General features: G+C 36.6%; 3 protein-coding genes and 1 long non-coding RNA gene across 4 annotated transcripts; 1 reads left to right on the top strand and 3 right to left on the bottom strand.

The window, feature by feature from the left end:
- Positions 1–8,687: 8,687 nt before the first annotated feature.
- LOC113340315 lies at positions 8,688–9,451 on the bottom strand. Its single transcript, XR_003355437.1, has 2 exons — positions 9,316–9,451; positions 8,688–9,211 (listed from the first exon to the last, which is right to left on the bottom strand). It is a non-coding gene; the product is annotated as an uncharacterized LOC113340315 (long non-coding RNA).
- On the top strand, positions 8,913–10,236 carry LOC113340314 (NDR1/HIN1-like protein 13). Its single transcript, XM_026585521.1, has 2 exons — positions 8,913–9,050; positions 9,147–10,236. Exon 2 carries the CDS (start codon positions 9,166–9,168, stop codon positions 10,024–10,026), a length of 861 nt encoding a protein of 286 aa, XP_026441306.1. The 5' UTR covers positions 8,913–9,050; positions 9,147–9,165; the 3' UTR covers positions 10,027–10,236.
- LOC113339530 (pentatricopeptide repeat-containing protein At1g71060, mitochondrial-like) lies at positions 9,521–14,188 on the bottom strand. The gene is made up of 6 exons (XM_026584783.1): positions 12,256–14,188; positions 12,063–12,150; positions 10,967–11,097; positions 10,544–10,870; positions 10,324–10,433; positions 9,521–9,646 (listed from the first exon to the last, which is right to left on the bottom strand). Exon 1 carries the CDS (start codon positions 14,186–14,188, stop codon positions 12,572–12,574), a length of 1,617 nt encoding a protein of 538 aa, XP_026440568.1. The 3' UTR covers positions 9,521–9,646; positions 10,324–10,433; positions 10,544–10,870; positions 10,967–11,097; positions 12,063–12,150; positions 12,256–12,571.
- Positions 14,189–14,378: 190 nt separating this feature from the next.
- Positions 14,379–17,629, bottom strand: LOC113339986. Its single transcript, XM_026585203.1, has 6 exons — positions 17,490–17,629; positions 17,231–17,365; positions 16,875–16,979; positions 16,620–16,765; positions 15,044–15,098; positions 14,379–14,934 (listed from the first exon to the last, which is right to left on the bottom strand). Exons 2-6 carry the CDS (start codon positions 17,363–17,365, stop codon positions 14,722–14,724), a joined length of 654 nt encoding a protein of 217 aa, XP_026440988.1. The 5' UTR covers positions 17,490–17,629; the 3' UTR covers positions 14,379–14,721.
- Positions 17,630–19,404: the final 1,775 nt, after the last annotated feature.

The raw sequence follows: 19,404 nt of genomic DNA, 5'->3' as shown, positions 1-19,404 counted from the left end.
TCATGACTTTCGTCACTAGGTAAAGATAAACATGGTAGAAGCGAAACGCTTACCAACATATATTTTGAGATATAAATAGGCGAGGTATACTCGGCTCGAAATACCAAATGTGTATAATCTAAGTCTATATATAGCATACGACTTTTTGTCTCAAGAAGTAGGATATAGAGTAGATAGACTTTTGAGTGACAGATAAGTTCAAGTCTTCACATACCTTTTTGTCGAGAAGTTCCACCGGTTCCTTGGGTAGTTCTTCTTATTGTATGATGAATCTCCATGAAGTCCTTGAGCTCAACTACACTTTCTATCCTAGTCCGAGACTTAGCTATAATAGACTAGAAATCAAGACTTATAGTTTTGATCACTAACATTGATAAACATGCTTGAGATAGCAACGCATGCGAGTTCGACCGAGCAATGCTCTAATATATTCAATCTTATAGACTTTTCTGTGTGAGACAGATTTGTTTATCAAGTCTTCGACTTTGGGTCGTAGCAACTCTTAGTTGTGGGTGAGATCAGCTAAGGAAATCAAGTGCGTAGTATCCTGCTGGGATCAGAGACGTGAGGAGAGCAACTGTACCTTGAATCAGTGTGAGATTGATAAGGGTTCAACTACAGTCCAGTCTGAAGTTAATTGGTAGTAGGCTAGTGTCTGTAGCGTCTTAATAAAGTGTGGTGTTCAAACTGAACTAGGTCCCGGGGTTTTTCTGCATTTGAGGTTTCCTCGTTAACAAAATTCTGGTGTGTGTGTTATTTCTTTTCCGCATTATATTTTTTTATATAATTGAAATATCACAGGTTGTGCGTTGTATCGATCAATTAGGAAATCCAACCTTTGGTTGTTGATTGAGATTGATTGATCCTTGAACATTGGTCTTTGGTACCATTCAAGTTTACTCCTCTTATGTTCAATTGGGCTCGCAGATTTCTATTTGCTGATTGCGGATTGAACTAAGAGTTAGAGATATTAAACTCTTTGATATATTTTATTCTAGATTGAGCCTGACCATCTAGTTGATTCTCTATAAAGTATATTGGAGTAATTCCTCTTAGATTTCCAAACGAATTGTTGGGTGTGGTTATTAGACCCCCGCATTTTCAAGATTAATACAATTCAATGTGATTTTTGGTGGGGTAAAGAGTTTAATTCTAAAGGGTGAGAAAGCGGGGGTCTAGCAACCTCACCCAATATTTTGATTAGCAATCTGTATGGACAAACTCTAATATACTTTTATGAGAATCAACTAGACAGTTAGACTCAATCAATAGAAAAGTATATCAAAGAGTTTTATATCTCTATCTCTTGATTTAATTTTTACTCAAGCAAATCTACGAGTCTTGATTAAATACAAGATATATAAACTTGGATGGTACCAAAGACCAATATCCAAGGATCAATCAATTTCTAATCAACAACCAAAGGTTGGATTTCACAATTGATCGATACAACGCAAAACCTGTGATATTTCAATTACATAACAAAATATAATGCGGAATAGAAATAACACAGATACCAGAAATTTTGTTAACGAGGAAACCGCAAATGCAGAAAAACCCCGGGACCTAGTCCAGATTGAACACCACACTCACACTTATTCAAGGTATAGTTGCGCTTCTTACGTCTCTGATCCCAGCAGGATACTACACACTTGATTCCCTTAGCTGATCTCACCCACAACTAAGAGTTGCTACGACCCAAAGTCAAAGACTTGATAGACAAATCTGTCTCACACAGAAAAGTCTATAGAATTGAATAAATATGTCTCCCACAGAAATACCCAAGAGTTTTTGTTATGTCTTTTGATAAATCAAGGTGAACAAGAACTAATTGATAAACCGGTCTTATATTCCCGAAGAACAGACTAGTATTATCAATCACCTCACAATAATCTAAATCGCACGGTAGCGAAACTAGATATTGTGGAATCACAAACGATGAGACGAAAATGTTTGTGATTTCTTTTTATCTTGCCCTATCAGAGATATAATCTCAAACCAATTATTCATTTGAACTCGTACAATAGAAAATGGTAAGATCAGATCACTCAACTATAAGAAAAGTAGTTTCATCTGTCTTCAAAATTCCAATGAAGTATTTCAGTCGTTAACCTACAGGGTCTCGAGAAGAAACCTAAGGTTAAAGGAGAATCAACTCTAGCAAACCAACTAGTATCACACATGAGGTGTGGGGATTCGTTTTTCCAGATGCTAGATGCCTCCTTTATATAGTTTTCAAATCAGGGTTCGCAATCTAAGTTACCTTAGTAACAAAGCATTCAATATTCACTGTTAGATGAAAAACCTGATTCAACCAAGCTAATATCTTTCAACCGTTAGATTGAAACTTAGCTTGTCACACACACAAATGAAATGTATTCATTTAGGTTTGAGTAATCGTATCTAAACGTGTAAACTTAGTTGATTCACAAATAGTTAACCAATGGTTAGCCATATGAGCACTTTCATATTAACCGTATTCATCTTTCTCATAACTAGTTCAAATGACTCATAATAACTAGTTGAAGAGTTGTTCAATTTCTTAGGTCTTTATTCATATACACAATTGAAATAAAATCGGTTTGATCCACTTGAATGAATTCATGAACAATATAGCCACGGTTTGGAAAGATTGCATTCCTTATAATTTATTATTTTAAGTTCATGAACTACCAATTTGAGATATCACCAGCTTGAGTACGCGTACGGGTATGCGTACCTTAGCTACCGAATTCGAGTTTATAAACTCAGCAGAAATTTCCGGTTCGAAAACTTCCGAGGGTACGCTTACCTAAGGTGACTGGTTTACTAGTTTGCAAACTTACAAACTCCAGCATAAATTTTCGGTATGAAAACTTCCGTCGGTACGCGTACTCAACCTGTCTCCTTTACCAATACTGCTTGCACACATATGCACGCACTTGGCTTCTGGTACATGGATTTATACACTAATGTGAGAACACATTATATATGCTTATATCTATAGATGGTAATCTCAACTCTACATTTCAATCATTGAAACATTCTTCTATAATGTATTAGGGTTCTAAACCAAAACAACTGTACAAGAACCCTAAAATAGGATTTAAAAATAAAAGAACAAATAAAGAACTCAAGTTTTGTATTAATTGGTTGGTTAAACCCTAGAACGAACTATGTTTATATATTAGAACATGATTTGAGTCCTAAGCTAATAACAAATAAGGAAAGATATATATTAGTACTTTGAACACCATGTAAGCTGAAATATTGATCAGCTTGAAGAATCCATCCGTTAGGATCAACTCCATCAAAATTTGGAAACATCATGATAAATAGCGAAAGCGAAGAAAAAAAAATTGATAAAATTTAAGTAAAAACCTAACCTGCTCTGATACCATATGTTAGGGTTCTAAACCAAAACAACTGTACAAGAACCCTAAAATAGAATTTACACATAAAAGAACAAATAAAGAACTCAAGTTTTGTATTAATTGATTGATTGACTGGTTAAACCCTAGAACGAACTATGTATATATATTAGAACATGAATTGATTCCTAAGCTAATAACAGATAAGGAAAGATATATTACTTCCTAAAATAGCTAATTTTCCTAATTGGTGTTGGTGTCCCAACATAATGTTATAACAATCGTTATTCACGACTATCGTCATCAAAGCTATTTTCAAGATTGAAACGTCATCATGACTTTCGTCATCGGTAAAGATGAAAATGGTTAAAGCGAAAGCTTACCAACACATATTTCGAGAAAAAGATAGGCGAGTAAACTCGGCTCGAAATAGCAAATATGTATGTATGAAAACTATCATACTTAAACGACTTTGTCTCAAGAGTAGGAGATATAATAGACTTTTGAGTGATAGATAAGTTCAAGTTTCCACATACCTTTTAGTAGGATGAAGTTCCACCGGTTCCTCGAGTAGTACTTCCTCTTCGTAAGATGATCTCCATGGAGTCTGGAGCTTCAACTACACTTGACTATCCTAAACCGAGACTTAGTCATAAGTAAACTAGAAATCAAGACATATAGTTTTGATCACTAATATTGACAAACATGCTTGAGATAGCAACGCATGCGAGTTCGACCGAGCAATGCTCTAAAAAGGGTACTACATAAAATCTTGGAAATATTTGTGCAAGCCTATTTCCATGGGAGGTCTAGGTTTCAGGGATGCGGAAAAGGTGAACCAGGCAATGTTGGCCAAGATTGCCTGGAGAATCATCTCAGAACCTAAATCCTGGTGGGTTAAAATGTTTTAAAAAAAAAATATTTCAAAAAAAAATCTTTTTTGGCTATTAATAAAGTCTCAAGATCCTCTTGGATGTGGTATGGCATTGTGCAGGGAGCTACTTTAATTCACAAGTATACTTGATGGGAGGTAGGAGATGTTCAGTCCATTAACATTTGGACTGACCAATGGATACCTGATTTAGAAACTAATCTAGATCAAATTTGTTCCGAAAGGAATACTCGGTTAACACTTCTATCGGACTTGATTAATCCTGATACTAACACGTGGAACCAAGAAATCGTCACAACTTGTTTTCCTCATATAATTGCTCAATCTATCATGAATATTAATCTGTTTTTAAATAGGAATGATACCTTAGACAAGGACAAACCTAGATGGAAACTTACAAAGAATGGTATATTCACAGTTAGATCTTTGTATGATAGATTGTGCGGGAAACAAGACACCGACAGTGTTAGAGCAACATTTTGGAAGAACTTTTGGAAAGCTGAACTTCCTCAAAGAGTTAAACTCTTTTTGTGGAAGTGCATTAATGATGCTCTACCTATAAATGAAGTCCTTAGCAGACATATGCATGATGTAGGAAATAAGTGTGTTTTTTGTAAGATAAATTTAGAATCTGTTCATCATTTGTTATTCGATTGTTGGTTCGCCAAATCCATCTGGATGCAACCACCGTTAGCTGCTGGAGGTAGGTACGACACTGTAAGAAACTCTTTTCTTGATCATTATAAATGGTGGCAATTGCAAGGAGAGAAAGTAATCGAAATCAATGCCACTAAATGTTGGTTTATATGGAAAGAGAGGTGTAATATAATTTTTGAAGAGAAAGAAACTTCTTTCTTACAGACTTCCATTACAATTCAGAGACATCTTAATTACTGGAACTATAATGGGAAAAACATAGTTAATCCAACTACCTGTCCCCCTAATAATATAAATCTTAAAGTCCCATGGAAAGCTCCTGAAACTAACTGTTTTAAGCTAAACTTTGATGCTTGTTGGGTCTCAGATACAGTTCATGCTGGGTCTGGAGTAATGCTAAGAGATGATGCAGGTAATGGGAGAGCAACAAAGGCATGTGTTTTCATTGCTTCAAGTGCAGAAAAGGCAGAAGCTCTAGCTCTTCTGCAAGGAGAAAACAGGAAAATCCTGAATGGTGTTGGCATCCCAACATCTCACCCATCTTCTTCGACCAAGTCTTGTCCTCAATCTGCAAAGACAGGAAAACGGTTAATCCATTTGCTAATTAGTTAGTTGCATGCCAGGTAAATTGATTTCGTTGGATCTGAATAGCAATCTAAATTTGACTAAGACTCGAGTATCGTTTTTTCATTTATGTATTATTTATATTCAGATGTCTGACTCAAAATCCATTTCGTCTTATAGTCTGACTCGTAGCTATTGGAGTCGGTTACCATTATGATACGTCAAATTACGATTTTTTGTCGGCCTCCCACCATGATAGATATCTAAATGTGATCAAGAATGTGACTCCGTCATATTTTCCTATTTCTCCTCTTTCCTCTCTCCTCTCTGCTCCTCTTTTTTCTTATCCAAAAAAGCCTTAGAAATTTTTTCTTCATATCTTTCAATGGCGGCCTACTCAGATCGTGAGTAAAAATTTAGGAAATCTTGGGAGAAGGTAGATCAAGAGTAAGGGGTTCTTGAACTGATAAACTGATGGAATACACAGATGATTCAAAGGTTTTTATTTTATTTTTTTGAGCAGCGATCTGAATCTGATTTTGTTAGGATTAGTTTCTCATATCTTGTTTTAGAGATGGGTTTTATGTTTGAAAGGTTCTTAGTTGGTTTAATGGGTTTCTTTTTCTTTTATTAGGTTTATTTGTTCTTGATTTATAGATCTAGGATTTAAAGGCTTAAATGGTTACAATGGTTCAGCTGAGACCACCATGGATGCTTATCTAATCTTTTTGATGAAATGGCCTTTTGGACTGTTTAAATCAAGGCTAAAATCTCCCGGATCTGCTTGTTTTCTTTTCTGGTTTCTATTGTGGTTTGTACATCTAGTTCGTAATATAACGCATTCTATTTCTGATCTCTATCTCTCTTTCTCTTCTCTCTATGTTCTCCCTTAGTCTTGGGTGATTCAAATCCCTGATTCTTTCCCTGTTCTCTTGGTTTATCTGATGTGTGGTGTGATTTAATATCTTGAGGTTGTTATGGGAGCTAAAATCCCTTTTTATCCATTTCTTCTATTGTTTAACCTGAAATCCTCTTCTTGATTTTTTTCTCTATGATCATTATGGATTGAGTGGTATTCTTCGGAATGAATGACTTTCCTCTTATTTATCTTATTTCCTCTGTTTTCTGCCTTGGGCAGGGTATGTACCCCTTAGATCAGTAATCTCTTGGTTTGTCCCTTGACCTGTTTGATGAAAGGCTATGTATTTTCCTCTTGTGCTGGTCAATGCTCTGTTTAATATGGATATTAAAAGCTACCATGTAAGATATTCTTAATAAATCTGTTAAGTCTGTTCAGCCTAACCCGTTTCTTTGTCTATAATATGTGTTGGATGTGTGGTTTTAACATCTACTTGATGATGTTAGTTCTTTTTGATTGAGTTGTTGTTGTTCTTCTTCCTTCTTATCTTTTCTTTCTCTCTTTGCTTCTTCTCTTTGTCTTCTGTTGACTCCCGGTTGTTTAAGTTTGTATTTTCCCTCTCATTAGATTTTTTTTTTGAATTCTCTCCAGTCTCCTTTCTGCTTTTAATCCTAATTAAAATCAGTTGTGTGTTAGTTTATCAGTAGAGTTTCTTCAGTTTTGATTATTTGGTTTCTGGGGTTTTTGTTTACCCTTTCTAGTTTAAGCTTCTCTCTTTCTATCCCAGTCTTTCTCTTTTCTTCCCAATTTCCTGTTTTTATGTCCTAATTCCCTAGTTTTTTGAAGAGTCTTTTGTTTTAGTCAGTCATTTTTCTTCCTTACCCTTTGATGGTCTATGTTAAATATGAAGAGTAATCATCAGTTCTAACCCCTGCTCCTCTGATTGAACCAACCCCCAGGTAAGTCCACTTAACTTAGTGTTTCCTACTTATATTTCATTTAAATCCCTTAGTCATTGTTTTAGGGCTAGCAAGCTTTAATCCTCTCTGCCAAGTTGGTGTTGTGGTCAGGTTTGGAGTTCCTTTAGTAGGGTGTTCTCTTTAAAGCTCAGCTCATCTCCGCAAGTTACAAGAGTCGGGCCTATTTGCAGTCGGCTTGGGATGGCTACCCAAAGGCCTATCTCTTCCTCTTTTTTCCTTTGTTTGCTTTCTTGTTTGTTACGGGTTCTTTTTCTGTAATTCCTAGATGACAACATTTCAAGCTCATTAACTTGGATTTAAAAAAATCGCTAAGATCTCATTACGTTTCTAGTGATGGGATGTCTCATTGCAAGATAGTATAGTAATAGTTACTGTTTACAATTGTGCTGAATTTAGGCCTTCGTTTTAAAACTCCTGTTTTACTCTAGCATCTTTAGTTTGGTCACCTTTTATTTACCTGTGGGTGTAGTTACTTTTATTGATTGTTTTCTATTTATTAGCTTTCTCTTTTAGTATGTATGGTGTATATTTAACGTTTATGTGTAATTTTACTTATCTTTGTGTGTCTTCTTGGAATAGGAAAATGAACGCTCCTTTGAAACAACATGATGCTGAAATCAATTCTGGCTATGTTTTAGTTGGCTCTGTTTTTTCGAAGATGCAACCTTCACCAATCAAATCTTCGATCGTGTAAAAGACTATACCGTCATCCTCAATCATTAAGAAGAAATATCTTTCCTGTATAGGCCACCGTGACACTTTTATCAGACTTGTTCGTGATAGAAGGGCTCAGGAATCCATCTTGATAGTTTTATCTCAAACAACGATGCTCAATCTTCACAACTTGTTTGTGAATCCTTACATACTGCCAGTTTTAGAAGACTACTCATTGGATGGAGAATGCATGCTTCCTAGACTTCTGAAGAATTACACATGTTTTGTTTATCTTTACAATTTTAGTTTTAGGACCTTATTTAGGACTAATCGCGTTGTGCTCTTTTCCTTGGTCAAGGTTTTCTCCCTTTGTTTTTGGGTTTTTTTTGACAAGATTTTTAACGAGGCAACATATGCGTGTCCAATACCTTTAGGTGGTTTTATCATTTATGTTCATTGTAATATTTTTAATTTGTTAGATGTCATAGATGGCTATACTACTATTGTAATGTCGACTCATTTTGAGTCTTAGTTTTTAATGAAATACCTAATTCACAAAAAAAAAGCATGTGACCCCGTCTGAGTATCGTTTATTTATCTTTGTTATCTGATATCTGACTCGAGATCTGTCTCGGCTTATAATCTGAGTCGGAGTTATTGGAGTCAGATACCGGTCATCAAATCAAATATAAATTATGGCGAATTGTGACAAAAAGGTAAAACTCCAAGGCGGCAAACAACCAAATGGAATCATGTTTTAAGAGAGAGAGAGTCTTACAAAGAACAATTCCACAATTGACCATTTCTTATTTCACACTACAAAACTTTTAATGGAAGTCACGTTGGTCACAATCAGAGTAAGTGCATTTCCTCAATGCTGACAGCTGAAACATACCCAAATTTCCTCTCAAAGAAAAAAGAAAAAACACTGTCTAACCGCGTTATCCACCAAAATATACAATTACACGGAGGAATTCTGCCTTTTAGACTTTTTCAGGCAGAAAGGCAGAATTCCTGAAATTCAAGCACAAGTTCTGTTGAGAGAGTGAAAAACAGTTTGGGAGTTTCTTGTTCATCGATCGCCAAATTTTCAGGTCTGTCAGTAACTCTTCTTGATTAACAATACCTTCTGCAAGTATATATATATATACCGTTTTTCTTACCGGTAATTGACTTTTTTGTTTCATCAGAAAGATCTGCAGAACAACCATGTCAGGAAGACATGAACACAGATACTCATACTCAAGTGAAGAATCTGGTAACAGACATGAAGAAGAAAACCAATTAGTCCCTGTGGTGAACAATAATCAAGCACTAGTTCCAATGTACCAAAAACATGTTGCTCCACCTGGTACTTACGTTGTTCAGATTCCTAAAGATCAGATTTATCGCATCCCACCACCGGAAAACGCTCGCCGCTTTGAAAATTACACGCGCAAGGGGAAGAAGAAAAGCGGTCCGAGCTGTTGTTGTTGTGGCCTTTTCTGGATTATAGGTATCCTCCTCTTTCTTGGTTTCCTTGCAGTCATCGCTTCAGGCATCTTCTACATCGTTCTCCGTCCAAAGGCTCTACAATATTCGGTTGAGAGTTTCTCTATCAAAGGCCTTGATGGTAACCTTACTTTGCCATCATCATCTTCAAGTCTGAAACTCTCACCGGAGTTTAACGTCACCGTGAAATCCAAGAATCCTAATGGACAAATCAGTTTCTATTATTATATGGAAGGAAGCGAAGTTACTGTTTCATACTCTGATGTCAAATTATCAACTGGTACATTCGAAACATTTTACCAGCCTACAAAAAATGCAAAGGTTATTGAGATGGCATTGAAAAGCAATAATGGAGTAAAGATGTCAAATGAAACTCGTATATCGCTAATGGATCACCAGGAACTAGGTAATATTCCATTTGAGTTGGATTTGAACGTGCCTGTTAAGGTCAAGGTTGGTTCTATCAAGACATGGACAATGACCCTTAAAGTTCATTGCGATGTTTCAAAGAACGGGTTAAAGGTCAATTCAGCATTGGTTTCGAGCAAGTGTGGAGTTAAGGCAAAAGCTTTAGGTTAATCCTTTGGGTCTAATGTAAACAAAAAAAGAAGATCAAATGTGGAAATTCTTACGGTTAGTTCAGAAACAATTTGTTTGACATTGTGACTAATAAAGTTCTATGGATTATTATATTACGATGTTTTTTATACTTCATATAGAGAGATGCTTCTTCATGTAAGAAAAAAAATGTAAATTGAATTTTGATTGAATATACAGTATGTAACTTTTTTTATAATGCATCTTCTTTTGTTTGTGATCAACCAATGATTTAACATGGGGTATAAACTAAATAGATCGGAAACCGGAGAGACCTACCTCATGTTTGTTTACAATATTATGCTGTTTGGCACTCTGAATAACTCCACAATTGAATCAATCTCGAGAATCCTTCTACTACACTTCACTTGGTCTGGGAAACAGGTGATCTAGAACAAAATCAGCAATTCTATCTAGTAAGACTGTGGAAAAAGCAAAACAAGACGAAATCCTCACTACTAATGAGTGTATTAAGAAAGTGGCAATTCAAGACGAGCACCTGGCTTAAAAGGGTTACTTTGAGTTTCTGCCATTTAAATCTGCAACTTCCTCCTCATCACCACCATCATCTTCATAACCTTACACTACACTAGTGATCTCTTGCTGAGAATAAAAGCAGAGCAACCCGTGAGCTAGAGACAAGTGTGTGGTAGATGTCATTGTAGAGTGTACGAATAATAATATACTGTTAATAAGAAACTGATGCCAACTTATCTGAAATTGTACTTATAAACTAATTTCTGGCTTCCAAACACCCTTAAGTACATATAAGAGTGTTACTTATTTGGATAAGGGACGGTTTATAGCCCTTTGTTTTGATGCATCTCTGTTGGTATTCACCACATACATCAGTATTATGCAAAAACATATTGAGATAGAAAAAGAATTTACGAGGTATTACTACTACTTCCAGGAACCTTACCGAGTTGTGTGGTCAAATTATGAAGCCTTCAGAAAACTGGCAGAGCTTTGGTCAGGAAGTTTTCTGGAAAGTTATAGAAACTGGCTTTGATGCATCTCTATTTGAAGAATGCAAAACTCTGGTGTCTCAGTCTATCACAAAACGAAAATATACGAAATGATTACTTAATTGAAGCTTCTGTTTTAAGGATCGATGAAATTATATGCAAAACTCTGTAAACAACCAGAAGAAGAAAACAAGAATAGATAGATAGACGGGGACCGATTTTACTACACAGAGAAAAAGTTTAAAAACACTGTCAATTTCAAGGCTCGATGAAAATAATTATGTAGACCCAGAGAAACAAAATCGGATTGATTTTTCTGAAGAACCAAATGGAAATAAATTCCATTTCTTACATGATTTACATGTGAGAGGGAGAGTTAAAGAGTTAAGGCAGTACTTTGTTGATTTTTATTTTATGGTTCAATCTCTTATGAGTGTTTATCACATGGAAGGAACCGCAGTTACTGTTTCTCACTCTAATGTTAAATTATCAACTGCTACATTCAAAACATTTTACCACCCTATAAACAATGCTACGGTTGTTGAGATGGCTTTGAAAAGTAATAACGGATTAAAGATGTCAAGTGAAACTCGTACGTCGCTAATCCATCATCAGGAACTAGGTATGTTGGATTTGAATGTGCCTGTTAAGGTCAAAGTTGGTTATCAAGACATGGACAATTACTCTTGAAATTCATTGCTACGTTTCAAAGAATGGGTCAATTCAGCATTGGTTTCGAGCAAGTGTGGTGTCAAGGCAAAATCTTTAGGTTAACCCTTTGGGATTAATGTAAAAAGAAAAAAGATCAAAATGTGGAAACTCTTACGGTTAGTTTGGAAACAATTTGTTTGACATTGTGAGTAATAAAGTTCTATGGGTTGTTATATTAGAATGTCTTTTTGAACTTCATATAGAGAGATGGGGCTTATTCATGCAAGGAAAAAATGTAAATCGAATTTTGATTGAGTATAGAACGTATTCTGTTGGCGATTTAACCAACGATTTTATATGCAGTATGAACTAAATAAAGGGGTACCCGGAGTGACTCACCTCATGTTTGTTGACAATGTTATGCTGCTTGGCATTCTGAATAACTCCACAACTGAATCAATCTCAAGAATCCTTCATGACTGCTCAGCTTGGTCATGGATACAACAAATAAGCAATTCTATTTAGTAAGACTGTGGCAACAGAGAAGCAAGAAGAAATTCTCACTACTTTGTGTTTTCAATAAGAAGAATACCTGGGAATAAAGATGCTCAAGCATAGAGCAAATGCTCGTCGTGTGGATTATTAGAAATTTTCGGTGGTGCCATACAAAAGAAAAGAGGAAAATGCACCAATATTAACCGGGATTGGCTCATCACAGAAAATGAAAAACGAGGACTCTGTGATTTACATTCTCCTCCACCAAGTTGCCAAATATTAGCTAGAGCTGCAATTCCCTTTTTAATATTCCCACACAAACATGTGAACTAAAGGAGGAAGCTCTTAGATTTCCAGGAATTTCCTCCATGGGAAACTGCTATAACCACTACTTGAGCTTCACTTCTCTATTTTCACCCTGTCCATGGGAAATTCCTTATCTTATCTAACTTTTCGCCAATACTTATAGCTTCATCCACCATTCCATTAACAAGAAGAGCTTCTTTAAGATTATCATACAATTTCCCTGGAGGCCTTATCCCAAAATCCAGCATCTCTTGAAAATATCTGCAGGCATCATCCATCATATATTCATGGCAAAGACTATTAACCAAAGCTGCAAACATATACATACACGGAAGGATTCCTTTATCCCTCATCTGATCCCATACTTTTATAGCCAAGTCGACTCTCTCAACCTCTTGACATAACATTCTCACTATCATCGCGTAAGTATTGAGATTTGGCTCACACCCAAAATCACCACTCGCCATTCTTTGAAACAAAAGGTAGGCATCTTCCGTTCGGTTTAAACGTATCAAGTGATGAATTATTATGTCATAGGTCCTCGAGTTCGGGCCAACACCTGTTCTTCTCATCTCTTCCACCGCCTGATAAGCATCATCTAATCTCATCGACCAACAGTAAGATCCCACAACTGCATTATAAGTGGGTATTCCAAGAGGAGACACCACCGCCTTTGCACGTTCAAAAATCTCCAACGCTTCATCCAGTCTCATCCCACTCCCTAATGCACTAATCAAAGTACAGTAAATATGTGCACTTGGCTTGCATTTCTCGTTCGCTTCAATCTCCCGCAACAGCTCCAACGCTTCATTATATTTCTTACACCTACAATAAGCGCCAACTAGAATCCCAAATGTCACAACATCTGGCTCGAACCCGCCTTCAGCTCTCATCTCCCTATAAATTTCCTTCAACATCACCAATTTCCCCTCCTCACCCCATCCTTCCAAAAGTACCGTATACGTCTTCAAGTCCGCTACAAACCTCTTCCTTCGCTTAACCATTTCATCAAACACTTCCTGCGCCTTCCTCACATTCTTCGACTTACACAATGTACCCAACAAACAATTCAAATCACTTAACTCCTGTCTCAACCCATACCTCTCCATCTTCTCAAACGTATCGATCGCATCACTCGATCGCCTAGCTCTAGCGTACCGCCGCTCAATCAATCCGAACGTCTCATTTGTCAAGATCCCTCTGATCTTCATACTATAAACAATGTCCCATATTAACTGAAACTGTTTGATTTTACCTAACGAATCAATCAATGCATTGTAAATTCCAGTTGTGTGCTCAAACCCTTGTTTGGGTTCAGCCCACCGGAAAAATGATAAAGCTAATGCTCCTGAACTGGTTAGTTTCTTCAGAACTTGTTCAACTAATTCAACTGTGACCAAATTGATGCCTGAATCATCTAGCAATGAATGTGTAGTGTGCCTGTTGAATGAAATGGTTTGCTGTGAGTTGTAGTGATTCCTGGAAAGGATTTTGCAGAGTTTATCAATGTCTTGTTGATGATTACTGCTGCTGCCATTATCATTTTTAGTAGGATATGGAGGAGGAATTGGGTGTGTGTTTTTGCTGGAATCACCATGGATCCCTCTGAGGAATCCAAGAACTAGAGTAGGATTAAGAAGAAATGAAGAGGCAAATGTAAGTTTCAGGGAGAGATAAAGCATTTTTGTCTGTTCGAGAGAAATGATCCAAATGAAAGCCAACATGTCTATAAATACTGCCGTTCAGGAATAGTGATACTTTTTGTCCTATTTTTGCAAAATGAAAGTATCACTTTTACTGAAACAAAAGTATCATGTTTTGTACATTCCTTGGGAGGTTGATTGAGGGTTCGAACCCTCCATAGCAGCAGAGCTACTAGATATTCCAGAAACACAAACTAGGAATTGCAAGGAATGACAGCCAACTCTACTCCTTGGGAAAGAAAAGTATTTACATTTCCAGACATTAAAGGAAAAAATTAATCAACAGCCCGGTTCTGAATCCAGTAACCATTCATGTCTCAAGCTATTTTACATATATTCCCAGAGATGCAGCTCAGATTCGGGGGTTTAAAACTACCAACTACTATAAAGTGAAGAATATCATAAGAGCTAAAGTTTGAAACAGATTCCAAATAATCACTTTTATCCATCAGATGATGCTTTTGCAGCGCAATAGTCTTCAAGAGGTCTTCATAATCAACTGAACTGTTGCAAGACAACCTATTTAAGTGTAGCTTTCTCCTGGGCGGAATGAATCAGTTGGCATAGTAATTCCTCCCACGGCCTGACCTCTGCTGCTGTTGTGGGGAACGTCTCGCAAATCCTCCACGCCGTCCAGCAGTATTATTCTGCTGAGACTGCATTCTCATCCTCTGTTCCTTCATGTTTGCAAATAAGGAGTCTAGAGTACCCTTCTGCCTTGGTTGCGCAACCATCCTTGCCTGAAACTGGAATTGTCCTTGGTGTTGCTGCACCAAACACCAATAGCACCTACCGTTAAACTTTTTGCACTTCAAATCAGGATATAGAGATACTATCACCAGTAAGTATCTATACAGAACATGATAGAATTAGTACCTTATTGACAAAGCCTACTTCAGCAGTCCTCTGAATTGATTGTGGAGCTCCAGTCCTGCACACAGAAAGCAAATTGTCGTTGGAAACTAACCTTTTTATACTGCATAACATGAACAGAACCACCTCCGACTGTAGAATACCGCAGTTCAAAGCTTGGAACAAACTCACCAATGGACGTTACATTGCTTCAAAACTAAAAACAAACTATACAGACCAATATAAACTCTGAGAGAACGCCGTCTTGTCCACGTGGAACTAAACAGGATCCTCCATCCAGGAAACATATATAACCCAGTGATTTAAAGTAAAACCAGCCAAGGACTCACAAGGGATCAAATCGACTACAACCTTTTTAAGCAAAAAAGACCCAAGAGTACACGAAAACTTTAAAGTACAGCTCCCCGACATGATTGATGGAAAGAAAACAGACCAACTGCCAACCATGTGTTTGCGTTTGTTATTAGTGAGTACAACCATCTCCCAAATCAACTTGTGTTATCTCTGACTTCAAACTCGTTTTCTGACATAGGCCCAAATACTACCCAACTGCAAGATTGCCCATTTATCCTTTGTTAAGATCGATTAATCGACTGCTTAGGTAGTTAAGTGTCCATCTATTCAAGGCTGTCTATGTTTCCATGTCGAAGATCAACCATACAGGCTGATGCTCCTGCAGCAAATATTGAACTGGGGAGTATGAAGAAACTAGAAAAAGTTTCGATGGATCATACAACCAAGAAAAAAGAGGATGGATCCTTTCAAACTAGAAAGCAGGAGAGTGGTTAGGAGTAGAAATCTTGTGGTATAAATGTAGGGGGAGTAAACTAATTCAACTGGAAACCTCCGTAAAGAGAATGGTGTGTTAATAATTTCTGGGAGCAAGAAATAGCAGTTCCAACAGCTGAGTAAGGTAGTTGACACTCCTTACACATATAAAGCTTGACAAACAATATCTCAACCACAGGGTTTAACCGAACTAATTTTCACATTAGCACCAGTATTTAACTTAACCCAGATGCATTAGTAGAATAATATGTGCAATGCTGACCCTAGTATGCATGATGTTGAAATTCCATTTAAAGGCACCCGCAAATCTTAACATCCAGTGACTTCTAATAAACCAGGCCTAGCAAAACCATGATGTGATGTATCCTCAGCCCGAAGAACCTCAATCATATACTGCTTAAAAACGGCCAACTCCATAGACAACTAAACAGCATCATGCAATCTTGACTATATAACCACTTTCCATGCCACAAACACCAGAACAATAAAACAGGAATCGAATCTCTTTGCATATACACAATATGAAGCGAAAGAATCATATCCTGAACCCATAAACTTGTCATAACAATATCCCATCATCAAGCATGCGGTCCCAAACCAAACCACAGTGGCTAAAAAGGCTTCTTAAAGCCTCGGTAATCTATATTAACCGGAAGTACACGACATAATATCATCAGTGGCAAAAGGAACCCACAATTACCTGTGTAAAACAGGAGCCAATAATTTCCATTATGTAACTACTACACAATAATACATCAAACTAGATGACTCCAGGAAGAACATGTCTTACCTTTGCTTATTCCAGTTACCCAGCCTGGTACGGTTAACAGGTCTAATATTGCGAGCAGGAGCTGCTCCAGCTTTCTTCGCAACCTCAGCAGCTAAAGGAAAATGGTTATTCCCTTGGAAACTTGACCTTCTCTGAGCAAGTGCTCCCTGTTTACGGTAACAAATTTCAGCAACCCCTTAACAACACCCAAACCCAACACACACTTTCCACAAATATAAAAACACAAGGGTGAAAAATCCCCATCTTCCACAATACCTGTCGAAGAGATGACCTAGAATCCATGAACTGCCTCACTTTCAAAGTGTTCCCTCTACCACCATGCCCTTGGAGACTACCAAGACCAAATCTCTGGATTTTATTCTGCAAACCACCATATTACTCCACATAAGTATAACAACAGAAATACAATATAACTCAGAAAGCTCACACCACCCACATCAGCATCCAACACCACCATCCCCACCACCAGCAACAACCATCTCCACCCCCATCCCCGCCCATACTACCATCCACCACCAAAATCCACCACCCACACACTAATACAACATCACCAAACCCCATATCCATTCACACATACCGTAAACCAATTCAATCGAAAAATCATTACTTACAGGAAGTCGGTGATTTTTAGGTCCTCTCTGTGTTGGTTTCTTGGTCATCTTGATAATTTGATCTAATGTCATATCCATCTTCTTCTCTGTAAGAGCAATTGCTTCACTTGTAAGTGGTTTTAAAGTCTCCGCCATCTACAACCATCAAACAAAATCAATCAAAAATCACAAAAATTCAATATCAACGAACAAACCCTAGAAAAGAACGAAAACGAAGAAATCAAGAAATCGATTTTTTTGATGGATTCGAACTACATACCGATTAGATGAGCTGAAAAACTTGGAAATTGGTTGATTGAGAGAAAGGAGGATTGACTAATCTTTGGATTGAGAAATTTTTAGGGCAAATTTCTGAGAGGAGAAGAAAATTAGGGGTTTTTCGTTTTTGGGAGATGAGATAATGAGGAGAATTATTGGGTTTATTTATTTATAGGGGTGTAGTTATGAGAAAACGCGTTGCTGTAATAAGTGTAATTATAGCGTTGGTAAAAAGTTGGTGGTTTGTGGTAAAAATTGATATCAGGTTGGATTTGGGAAGAAAGATGAGATTGAGCTGGATGAGGTGATGGTTGTACATCATATAGAGAGTTTTGCTTGGAAACCAGAAGCAGAGCAGCACAACTTTTTTTTGTGGAAAACATTAGTCGAAGGTCCCCGGAGCCTCTCATTCAGATCTACCTCGCCAATTCCAACATTTACTCCCACTGCAATTCAAATCCGGAGATAGCTATTCGCTGTCATGTTAACAGAGATTCTTAGCATACCAATCTTATCGTACTTCATCATTTGGGTATCACATACCCTCTTGTAATAGCCCCGTAATATTTTAATAAAATTTCATGCTTCAAAAAAAACAAAAAAGCAGCAGAGCATGTTTGGTAACTATGGTTCTCCAAAAATCGGAATCGAGTTTTCAAAGGGTATTCAGTAACCAGAAACAAAAATGCTTATATTTTCCCATAAAAAGAAGCCATTCCTGGATGTAGGAAGCAACAAAAGAAAAAATTAGCTAATTTTTATATTACTTGAGATGTTACTTTTCAATTTGTAAAAGCAAAAACAGTCGGAAGTTATTCGTGAACACAATTTTAGAAGCAAATTGTTCTTACTTGTAATTTCTAGAATTGATTTCTACTTCCGGAGAAATATAAAGTGTTTGAGCTTCTGGTATCCAAATATCACACAGAATATATCAGTTTTTTTTGCTTCTAAAAATCATTTTTGTGTTCCCAAACTAATTTTTGATTTATTTTATTTTAAAAAATCGATAAGTAACTTTTTAACAAAGCTGAATTGGGGGCCCTGGAAAATAATTATGGGTCCCTAGCTACAGGACAAAAAAAGGTCATGAAATAGTAATTGGTGGTTAACCTTTATCCCAATTTTTTTTAAATGGCTAAACTGCCCTCAAATGATTAATGTTAATAATTAGTTAAATTAAGTTAATTAGTGTGATTAGATTAAAATAAGATTTTAGAATTGAAATGTGGAAAAATAGGGTATATGGAAAGTCGTTAATGAATTAATACCACCATTGACGATTCAAACCTGCAACTTTTTGAGGTTATAAAAAATCGTCATGGTATATGATAAATCCTGACACTTTTTCATGTTATGAAAAATCGTCATGATAATATAATAAATCATGACGACTCTAATAAGGGTCGTCACCCAAAAAATTTATATATAAACGACCCTAAAATTTCAAATGAGGACCTCTATCATAATTGCTAACGACCCTCAAGTTAGAAATGATGACTCGTTTACTTAAAGACCAATTAAAAACACAATCGTTAAGCTTCCTGGAGTAATGAATGAGTCAGTAAGGCCACATAAATTAGTTAGTAAGGCCACAATCGTTAAGCTTCCTAGAGTAATGAATGAGTTAGTAAGGCCACAATCGTTAAGCTTCCTAGACTAATTCAAAACACAATTCTTTGGTAACGACCCTTAAGTTAGCAATTGTGGAGCCAATTTTTTTTTTTTAGGAATACTTCCTAGAGTAAGTTGACGACCCTTTTAATTTTTGTAACAAAGAGGCTATTTGTTTTCCACATAGAGTCGTTAACTTTTAAAAAAGGTCGTTTGCAAAGGATCGTCATATGTTTCTATATTACCGTAACGACTCTAATCCAGAGCAAAAAAATGAAAAATCATAATTTGGGTCGTTATCT

Source organism: Papaver somniferum, unplaced genomic scaffold (assembly GCF_003573695.1).
Source record: "Papaver somniferum cultivar HN1 unplaced genomic scaffold, ASM357369v1 unplaced-scaffold_21, whole genome shotgun sequence".
Lineage (NCBI taxonomy): Eukaryota > Viridiplantae > Streptophyta > Magnoliopsida > Ranunculales > Papaveraceae > Papaver > Papaver somniferum.
Note: the sequence above shows the minus strand (reverse complement) of the source record. Positions and strands in the feature narration are given on the sequence as shown.

Excerpts from the sequence above, each read along its gene's own strand:
- LOC113340314 (XM_026585521.1), top strand. The coding sequence starts at position 9,166 with ATGTCAGGAAGACATGAACACAGATACTCATACTCAAGTGAAGAATCT.
- LOC113339530 (XM_026584783.1), bottom strand. The coding sequence starts at position 14,188 with ATGTTGGCTTTCATTTGGATCATTTCTCTCGAACAGACAAAAATGCTT.
- LOC113339986 (XM_026585203.1), bottom strand. The coding sequence starts at position 17,365 with ATGGCGGAGACTTTAAAACCACTTACAAGTGAAGCAATTGCTCTTACA. Across the intron at positions 16,766-16,874 it reads CTAGGTCATCTCTTCGACAG|GGAGCACTTGCTCAGAGAAG; the intron begins GTATTGTGGAAG and ends TACCGTAAACAG. Across the intron at positions 14,935-15,043 it reads AAGTAGGCTTTGTCAATAAG|CAACACCAAGGACAATTCCA; the intron begins GTACTAATTCTA and ends TGTTTGGTGCAG.